Source organism: Zingiber officinale, chromosome 4B (assembly GCF_018446385.1).
Source record: "Zingiber officinale cultivar Zhangliang chromosome 4B, Zo_v1.1, whole genome shotgun sequence".
Lineage (NCBI taxonomy): Eukaryota > Viridiplantae > Streptophyta > Magnoliopsida > Zingiberales > Zingiberaceae > Zingiber > Zingiber officinale.
In genome coordinates, this window is record NC_055993.1 from 108,221,773 (window position 1) to 108,232,000 (window position 10,228).

A 10,228-nucleotide genomic window follows, 5' to 3' on the forward strand; every position below is an offset into this window, starting at 1 on the left:
GGCCTATTGACTGACCTAATTTGATTTCCATCACACTTTCAATACAATAATCATTATTCAAAACTAGCATGCTATTTGAAGCAAGTTAAGGCCTACTGAGTCGAAGCCTTTCGACTCACTTAGACGGTATCGATAAGCTTGGTCCTAACTCCACACACCTAACAAGCAAATGAGTAGATTGGCCATGAGCCTACTTTTGCCATCCACCTCATTAAACCTAAAATGAGCACAAGATTCAAAGAAGTTATAAAATTGAGTAAGCTTTAAGTTAAGGAGTTGCAAGTCAAAATTTTCTTTTTGCGTATATAAATGTGTGTTTATATCACTGGAAAGTTTAAAACGAAACATGTGTTATAATTGAGACCTGCTATCGTGGAACATGTTTACGGATGCAATTAAGGCTGACTTAAAGGGATTGGTCGGTGACTTTTTGTGGTTTGGTCCTGCGCCAATTGTCATAATCAAACTAAAGGAGCAGACAAAAGGAGAAAAGAGTTGATTTTGATGTATTTGTTGCATGGCATGAATTGGATCATAGAGATTAATGAATTATGTTTCCTGCAAGGCCAAAGAGAAAAGATTTCACTGAGTTCAAATAATCATGATCTTGGTCAAAAAAACAATGATAAGCATTAGAATACAATTTTGTATCTGTTTGTTTGGGTAAAGTGAGCATATAGAGATCAGAGATGCAGTATTAAACATCAATCAAACTATGGCTTAGGTGAATCTATGACAACTGAACTACGACTGACCAATATTATTACTTCCACTAACGCTATAATTTTACTCAAATAAATCTCAAAGCATTGTTATGCAAGTGGAACATAATCGACTCTGCAATCTTCATATCTGAGACCAAAAACAATGAACTTTTGCTCCAAGGTAAAAATTACAACAAAAAAGAGAAAAAAAATTAAAGTGTGAAAGATGAGATGGCAGAAAAAAAAAAGAATCAATTAGGTCAGTCAATATCCATTGGCAAAGAAAAAGATCCATCAATATCCCTCGACTTTATGTAACTCATAATCTGTCCTGGTAATTCAGCAAGAAGTGTCTGAATCACTGATATCTCACCACCTGCATGATAATGGATTAATGAACAATCAGAATTTATCCACGTCTGGTTTATGGAAATTGCTTTATGAAGAGAGTAAGAAATATCCTTGCGGCTTCTGCTTGGTGTTGCAGGATCCAGCAAGATATGTTAATAATGTTCAGAATGAGACAAAAAAAAAGAAAAGAATGAATAATGACATTTTTGGCATTCCACAAATAAAAAATGGACTCTTGCTGTACAATAGTGAATGAACACTTCTCAGTACAGAATTTTATCCATTTGCATTGAGAAAGTGTGCAAACACAATATTTCAATCAACATCAGTTGTTTAAGACTACATCATTTAATATTTACTGACTAATTAAAATTATTAACAACAATTCAAAAACAAGGATCTGAATTATTCGTTATAAACTTCTCTGGTGCACCACCAATAATTGCAGTTAGAGTTTCACAGGCTTCCATAAAGTATGTGAATGAGTATCCATGATTCCATGTATCATTCAAAGTTTGAAAAAGAAACTGGTACGTCTACAAATTTTCAGGTTTTCATACGAGACATTCTTGGACATTAATCTGGGGTTAATAGAAATTAAGATCTACCTAAGCCTGTGGGTTGTACTAGTTTTCTATTTTAAAAAGATTATCACGTGAGTTGTAATAGTTACAAGTATATTCCCTTTTACTTCAAAGAACCAGAAACAAAACAAATTAGTTCATCTGTAAAGAAATATCTAATAAAGGCAGGTTCAAATAATGTCTGTGAAATGAGAGGACTGAAGTTCCAAGCAAATGGTATTGGAAACATAACAATGCATACTTTTCACATCACGCATAGCAGCAAACTGCACTATAGCTCGTGATGCAACTCTCCCAGTCAAGCTCTCTATTCGCTCACCTTTATCTGCATCTAGCGTCTGCAAAGAATGAACATGTAAGGATAATGATTGAGAAACAAAAATTTCACAATGATCATTAGCAATCTTTGCAAAGAAAGCAAAGAATGTTTGTTTACCATTATCAGTTAATCATAATATAAGATGGTGTTTAAACTAATCAAACAGAGAAATTCTAAAGATAAGTGGATGTTTAGATCTCTGAAAACCACCTCCATCTCTTTGAAATCAGCCCCGCCAACTCCAACGATGAGAATTGACAAAGGTAAATCAGAAGCCTTTACCAATGCATCTTTAGTCTCCTGCAAATCAGTAATCACACCATCCTGGAGAAACATTTTGCAGTATAAAAATACAATCACAACAATTTGGATAAAAAAATATTTAAAGTTACATACTGTGACTATCAGCAATACAAAGTACTTTTTTTCACCATTACTCAGTGACTGCCCAGCAATTTGTGCAGCGGCATTAATTACATGGCCAAAAAGGGTAGGACCGGCCAATGATACATTCCGTAGAGCGCTTATATAAGCTGACATTATACCTTGAATACCTTCTACCTGAATAATTAAATATGATCAAGATCTGGGACAACATTCCAAGGTGATACAGCAACAACTTTAGACTTTAGCTATGAACAGAATAGAACCCCATAATACAGCAAAATCTAACAAAACAGAGTGTAAAACAGATAATAGATTTTTCTTAACAAATCAGGTTGTTGGAGCACCTCAGGCTGATAAGTGCTTCCGTTTAGGTTAAAACAATGAGAAACAGGACCATCAATAGGCCTTGCTCCAAAGCCCCAGGCAGGAAAGCGTTTATGTGCATCATAATGCATCAATACCTCTCCAACTTCTAGGATTGCCTGCAAGTACAAAAGGCAAAGTACTGCATCTCTTCTAAAGCAATGAAGGTGGCAAAGAGACTAAAACAATATTGAAATTCATAAAATATTGGCTCACTCTCTGATAAGCATTTGGCCGACCTGAGGGGTCAATGTAGTGCAACGAATCAGGTAGGCGCGGATTTCCATTTGAGGCTGACAGAAAAGAAATCTGTCAGATTACACAGATTTCAAACTGTTGCTAGGTCAAATTAGCAATTATAAAATAGAAGCTATCTCCATCAGGTGACACAACTAATATACCCATACCTGTGAAATCAATTGCAACCATCAGATTCAGTTCACATCCTTCCGAGATATAATCCAAGAAAGTTTTACTTTTGGATCGTGAAAATTGTTCCACAAAAATCTGGCTTTTCAACACCTGTATGAAATAATGAGAATCAAATAGAAAAATTATTGTATAACTAGCATCTAGAAAGAAAAAAATCCATCAAAGTCATCATAGTTTCAAGTACAACCTTTCCTCACCTTATCCTCATTATCATGAGGTAGAACGAGACTCTCCCCATGAAATAATGAGAATCAAATAGAAAAATTATTGTATAACTAGCATCTAGAAAGAAAAAAATCCATCAAAGTCATCATAGTTTCAAGTACAACCTTTCCTCACCTTATCCTCATTATCATGAGGTAGAACGAGACTCTCCCCATGACGATTTTGGTGAAGCTTTTCTAGTTCAGCTAATGATTTAACAACCTTTCTGTCAGGAATAAAAATAGATTAAATCTTCTACTGCTATCATGAAGATCTAATTATTCTAACAATCATTTAACCGTCATGTAATAAAAAACACTATATTGGTGTAACTACAAACAAGCATGCCTTTTATATTGATAAGGATGAGAAAATGAGAGAGAGAAACAGAAGAGCAACTTCACATGAAGAGGTTGATAATACATTACCCAATCAGATCATGTTTGCCAGTGCTGCTGAAATTAAAACACTCAATAATGAGAGGGTTTTCCTGCAAAAAGCTCTAACAAAATGAGACAGCAAAAAGAGAAATAATAATAATAATAATAGAAGAATAATAACACAGAGATCAGTACTTCACTAAAAGTTTGTTGAAGATTCACAATAATTGGTTTCCACATTGGATTGCGATCATTCTTTTTCACTTCGGTCTTGCAAATTGGTGTAAGTACTCCATCCTCAGTTCTAGAAATCAACAAGAAAGGGTCCTTTGACAATCAATGAAAGAAGCATCAGTAGATATCAAACATCTCTCATGAACTGATTTTCAAAAGTGATAAGATGCTTACACTTTTTGAGAAGAGATCTTTGTTTTCTAACTCCGAACAGCGTAACACTATTTCTATAATAGATTTTGCGCCAAGACACTCTTCAACATGAACATTTAGCTTGCCTGAAGTTCTGAGATGAGTCCTATTCTTTTCTGTCTGGTCAAGATGTAGTGTTACTGATCGGGTGGGTTTAGCAACTACCTGTAAGAAATGAAATACTTTATCTTAATTCATTTAATGAAAGTATTATAAGTGGTGATGGAAAGTTAGAGTTGTGTGCATTCACATACTTTTAACATTTATAGACAAGAGGATAGGCTTACTCCACTACAGATTATTGGTCGATTTGATTACTCAGGTTATGGAACAAGATGCAATTAGGTATCAATTACCACACAGCTGGCGCCCTTCTTTGATGATAAAACAAACTGTTTAAAGTTAAAGTGTTCCAAAAAAACTAAATAAAATAAGGAATAAAAAGAGGAGAGCATCATACAATCAAGCTACACCAATAAGAACTTCAAGTTTTTATTATTCAATATTAGATTAAATCTATTTTTTATTTTCTTCAGTTTCTCTACACTCAGAGGCTCAGAGCAAACAATCACCTTCATGCCCTTTAGATGCAACAGTTACATTTTATCAGAAATTATTTACACTTTGTATCAATGCGTTGAAAATATTAACTTAAATTTCCGCACTAATTTAATGAGGATAGTCATAAATAATAGCCTGATAACTAGAAGAAACAACACAGAAAATCTTATGTCATCCATACTCATCCAGAACAGTGTTCACAATATCATACCTCAGAGAGAAGACAACTTGCTTCGCCTAGAAGTTGTTGCTCTTCCAACTTAAGCATCTGAATGGAATGAAAAAACTCATAACATACTATTTTTAAGTATTGACTAGAAAGAAATAGCTGATAACAGATTGCACTAAAAAAAATCATATATATGAACTTAATTAGTGCTAGAGCAATTTAGTTGTCCAAGTATTTTGTAGTGGAACCGAGCAACACTAAGAATTTCAATAACCGAAACTAATAATTTCTTTATTATGTGTGTTGTTCAAATAGGATAAATTTTGTATTGACTAGAGTGGTCACGTAAGATCATACCAAAGCTGGAAAAAATGAACAATAAAAACTACTTATCCTTTGTGATGCTTTTGCTATTGTCACATTTTGGTCATCTCACAAATTTTGACTAGACTAAAAAAACAATAATAGCAGAGAAAAGAAATATACAAATAGCAAAATATATGCACTTGGTAATCCTTAAGAAAACTGACAAATACAGAATTAAATATATCTTACTGTTAACATATCTACTGTAAGATTTTATGTCTCTAACTGCAAAAATAATTCTCGATTGTGGTATCCAAAAACCCAATCATTACCTTCTCTGGTACATGATGAAACTGTGAGTCAATGTCAAAAATGTGAAATCTGTAAAAATATTTGTATGCAGATGTCAAGAGCTAAAATAATTATGAAAAAATTATATAATACTCAGGCGGAAAAAAAAAACTGTATAGTAATTTGGATCATAGTTTCCTAAAATTATACTGACAGTTAAAGAAACTTACACTACATGTTGCGGAACCTCAAATTCAAAGTTCATGATAACCTTTCCATTCCATGCTGGATTTACTGTATTTAGTACCACTTCAGTCCGACCAATCTCTACAAGATTCCCATCTTTTTGTTTGGCATAAACAACAGCTAAAGGATCACACTATAGAACAGGTTAGATTCAGGAAGATTTACAATTTATCTTCTAAATAACAAATGCTGAAATATTAATCATTAGTAAAAGAAGCACAATGGTTTTTGCAGATCCATAAAAACAACAATAAAATCCAAACTATGAAAACCAATAAAATCTGTCATGAAATACTAAAATTAATAACATTTGACATGTCACTTCTATACCACAAGATTTAATCAGTGTATCAGAAATACAGAGATATATAAAGCTAGCTGCAATTTTGAAGCATAAAGAACAGGCTTGTGCTAATAACTAAAGAATTTTCTAGATCAAAAAGATGAGAAAAAGAGAGAAACAGATGGCAAAGTCAACCTAAATATACATACACACAAGTATGTATTATGTATTAAGCAAAGGGAATCAATAGTTTAAGATGAAGAACCACAATTGCTTCTCTTAAAGTGCAAAACAGCATTTTGATTACCATGCTGATAGGAAGTCATCAAATCAAAAAAGGGAAAAACATTTAAGCACAAAAAAAGAGTGGTGAACATGGATTTATAGGTCATTCCATTGCATAACGTCAAGCAGATGTTATTTACTTAATTTTCAAAAGTCAAGATGGTAAATTCTAACTTTTAGGAAAGTCAACATACCTGTGGCAGTGCATCAGAGTCACTCAAGTTTGAAGCAGATAGAGACAGCTGTTAACCATGTTGTTGAGAAAAGTTTCATTAGTCTTTAGACACAAAACAATAAATCAATCTTACTTGCAAGGAATTAACATGGTAATGACTATTAGATGACGATTGATTAGATAACTGATATTTGGAAAACCACTTGATGCAATCCAAGATTTGGGGATAAATTTAGGGTTTCCTTTAAATATTTTGAGTTTTAAATTTCTACAATTCTATTGAATTTGAATAATTGTTTTAAATGTTTAAAGTTGTTTAGATTTTTAGACAATATTAGAATTTTTTAGGAGAATCTGGGTTGTTATTTTACAAGTAATTTGTCTTATTTCAAGCCTATATATATATATATATAAATAGGATCCCGTTTATTTGATTAGGTTTTCAGTTTAGATTCTCGTTAAGCTTCCACCTCACTAAAATGTTCTACTTTATACCTAGGGTTGTAAACGAGCCGAGCTGAGCCGAGCTTTGGAGTGTTCAAGCTTGTTTGATAAGGTAACTGAGCCGAGCCGAGCTTAAAATGAACCAAGCTTTTAAAATGATTGTTCAAGCTTGGCTTGGTTTATTTTTTATGAGCTTGAGCTTGTTTGAAGCTTGGCTTGAGCTTGGTTCGTTTAGATGTTATCGAGTTCTCAATTCAAGCTTGGCTTGAGCTTGGTTCGAGCTTGACTCGTTTAGATGTTATCGAGCTCTCAATTCAAGCTTGTTTGATTGTTTGAAACTTTTAGTTGTTTGATTAGTTATTGAGCTTGATAATTTAAATTTATTTTATTTTATTGTTTATTTAACATATTGAAAAGAGTTTTATCATATGTGTTCAAGCTTGTTTGTTTAGCTTACCGAGCTGTTCAAGCTTGTTTGTTTAAGTAATCCTGTGTATATTGAACGAACATAAACAAGCTCTTACCAAACCGAACACCAAACTTGTTCACGAACGCTTGGTTCATTTACAACCCTATTTATACCATTATTTTCAAAGCTTTATCATATATGGATAATTCTAGGGTTTAGGGTAGCATATCTAGATAATTCTAGGAAGCTGATTATCACAAAGCTTCCCAGCTCTCTAGAAACATAGAAGTTGGCTAGGGAGGAAGTGAGTGCGAGAAGCGCGTGTCAAGCAAATAAGAAGAGCTCACAAGTATATAGAACAAGAGTGAGTTTAAAGTACACGATATACTCGTTAGTGAGAGTTGTAGCATATGTATGCTTTGTAAACAAGAAGATGTTGGAGCTGAGAGCCCCAAGAAGCATGTGGGTGAAGAAGTCTTCAGATATAGCAGAATTGGAAAGAGAATGGATTAACAGGCACTTGAAGAAATGAAGTGTTGACCAAAGGCATGACATGGCACCATCCAAGAGGAGGAAGAGAAGGCAAGGTTGATATATTCTAAAAGTTGACACTATAGATACAAGGTAAAGATCTTAAGAAGAAGGTTGTAGAACTACCCATGCTTAGTTGCAACCAATTCAAACAATGGTGTCCAACAGACAGAAGAGGGATCTTTGTAATGTCAAAACTGTTGGAAGGATCTTTGTAATGCACCTAGAACTTGGCAAATCTTAAGAATGTAAGAAAGAAATGCGAGCAAGCAAGTACAAAGGGACAAGAAGTAATTTCTCCACCACTAGAGACAAGTATTTAGGGTTTTGAATTTCTTTAGTGATACAGCGTATTGGTATTTGAAAGAGATTACAACTGATTCCTTGTGTTTTGAATTTCTTTATTCCCACATGGCGGGTTCAAGGGAAGGAATTTTGGCCTAATTTTTTTAATTAATCAATATTTTAAAAGGATCATTACCTTTCTTCAAGCCTTTTTTTTAAAGAAGTTAAATTCCTTGATACAACCTTTAAACAAAATTTTCTTACTATATTATGGCTTCCTGATTCATTCATTTTTTTTTTCTTGTAAAAAAAAATGAGAGAAATAGTTTTTCTTTCTCTTGCTTTGAGGCTTCTTGCGAAGAGTTAAAGACCACTTTCATTTTTTCATTTTGGAGTGCACGTACACAACACTTGTTGGTTGTCAGATCCAAAGAGTAGTTTGCAAAATTCATTGCATCATGGGAAAGTGATATTTCTCTAATAATCTTTCAAACTTTCATTTTGCAATCTTTTTTTTAGTATTATCTATTATATGCATTTAACCTTTCCAAGTGGGTTTTAGGATTTGTGCTGAAGCGCATCTCTGTTATATTCTGCTTTAATTTACAGAGAATTCAATGAAAAGATAAGATTCAAAATAATCAGAATGAAAGTAAATAGTTGGGACTAACACAGTTTGGTAACGGTTATGTTAATCAATACTGGTTCTCAGTTTGCAGTCAGTGGGATATTATCTTTGAATTTGAACTCCAACTTCAAATTCATAATCCAAGGATAAAGTGAAAAATAATTTTAGTTCGCAAGTTTACTCTTGCTCTTTGTTGCTCGTTTTCACAAGGAATAGTTTCTTATCAAAGCGAACTTGCTTGCACTGTCTGATTTCAGATTCCAACTATTGCAACTCCCTTTCATCCGCAATTGATTTCCATGTTTCCCACCCCAATTATACATCATGTTGGGCATAATTAGATAATAATATTTCGCAATAGTTTTAACTCAAGCACAGTGAACAACCTATCGAGGATGCATTGCCTACTACAGTGTCGAGATCTACTGACAAAACATGAAAAAACATCTCGAAACAGTACTACTTTGATATCAAAAGGAGATAAAACTACTGATTTGAAACATCTCTTTTACTTCCCTATCCAATCTCAACGATCCTCAAGCCACATAGATTCGAAACAACAAAGAAAGAAGAGAGGGGTTGCGATCTAGGGTTGTAAGCTGAGAGATCTAGGCGGGAGCACCAACCTCGATCTGGGTGAAAGGAATACGGGATCCTCGAGACGTGGGAAAGATGTCTGAGCTACCGACTGCGCCGGCGCTATTCATCCCGGCGCCAACAGCGGCGCCGTAGCCCGGGCGCAGGCCGTGGCCATCTTCGGAGAAGCAGTTTCCCATGGGACGAAATCCACCTGTCTGAGAGCGAGGAGGAGGAGGAGGAAAAGGGGCGGAATAAGGCGCTTCCTACGGCGACGACGCTAGCAGAGCAGGGGAAGAAGCATTCAGAAGAGACGAAGAACTAGCAGCGGAAGCAGGAGTGGGACAGCAAGCGCAGGAAAGAGAGCGGACAAATGGTGGCACTATTGGGTGAAGATTACATGCGGCATTTGGTACACAGTTCACTATTTACGCCACTTATTTTCTTCGTTGTAAGTGGTCCCACTGTCTCCTGTCACGGGATTCGAATTGGGAAGTCAGAACGAGAGTGTGGAAACAGCAGTTTCCAGACAAATCATTGACTTGGACCAACTGAGGGACGGTTATGATTACAGATATGAAATCAACCTTTTTCTTAAAGTTATTTACCAACTTCTGCCACTGCCTGTCATAGTGCACCGTCCTGATTGGACGCGAGCCGTCAATCCTTCTTCTGCACGAATTATAAAGTGATCTAAGGGTGCAACAAAAAATTACTATTTAAAGTGTATTAATATCACAATGTTTTTATTATGTTTATTTTTGTTCAGAGGTCTCAAGATATATATTCAACTATATTCCTGAGTAAGTTAAGTAAAAGCAATTCCAATAGAATGAAAAGCAAAAACCTCAAGGCAAAATGACACAAGAATCTGGGCATTTAACATGAA

General features: G+C 34.7%; 1 protein-coding gene across 4 annotated transcripts; it reads right to left on the reverse strand.

Annotated features, from left to right (window-relative positions):
- Nucleotides 1-853: 853 nt before the first annotated feature.
- On the reverse strand, nucleotides 854-9,702 carry LOC121975986 (protein BONZAI 1-like). 4 transcript variants are annotated; one of them, XM_042527944.1, is made up of 16 exons: nucleotides 9,390-9,702; nucleotides 6,486-6,533; nucleotides 5,708-5,856; nucleotides 5,519-5,567; nucleotides 4,923-4,979; nucleotides 4,133-4,315; nucleotides 3,920-4,051; nucleotides 3,773-3,834; nucleotides 3,480-3,570; nucleotides 3,116-3,230; nucleotides 2,925-3,001; nucleotides 2,690-2,827; nucleotides 2,355-2,519; nucleotides 2,169-2,258; nucleotides 1,881-1,977; nucleotides 854-1,080 (listed from the first exon to the last, which is right to left on the reverse strand). In XM_042527944.1, the coding sequence occupies exons 1-16, from the start codon at nucleotides 9,537-9,539 to the stop codon at nucleotides 965-967; spliced, it is 1,719 nt and encodes a 572-aa protein (XP_042383878.1). In that variant the 5' UTR covers nucleotides 9,540-9,702; the 3' UTR covers nucleotides 854-964. The 4 variants fall into 4 exon arrangements, with proteins under 4 accessions (XP_042383878.1, XP_042383877.1, XP_042383880.1 ...); XM_042527943.1 differs by having other exon boundaries at nucleotides 2,169-2,282; nucleotides 9,390-9,698; XM_042527946.1 differs by having other exon boundaries at nucleotides 2,169-2,282; nucleotides 5,708-5,843; nucleotides 9,390-9,468.
- Between the last annotated feature and the right edge of the window lie 526 nt (nucleotides 9,703-10,228).

Coding starts and splice junctions, on each gene's coding strand:
- LOC121975986 (XM_042527942.1), bottom strand. CDS start 9,539: ATGGGAAACTGCTTCTCCGAAGATGGCCACGGCCTGCGCCCGGGCTAC. Junction 3,231..3,479: donor CTCATGATAATGAGGATAAG/GTGAGGAAAGGT, acceptor TATTTCATACAG/GTGTTGAAAAGCCAGATTTT. Junction 2,520..2,689: donor GAAGCACTTATCAGCCTGAG/GTGCTCCAACAA, acceptor TTAATTATTCAG/GTAGAAGGTATTCAAGGTAT.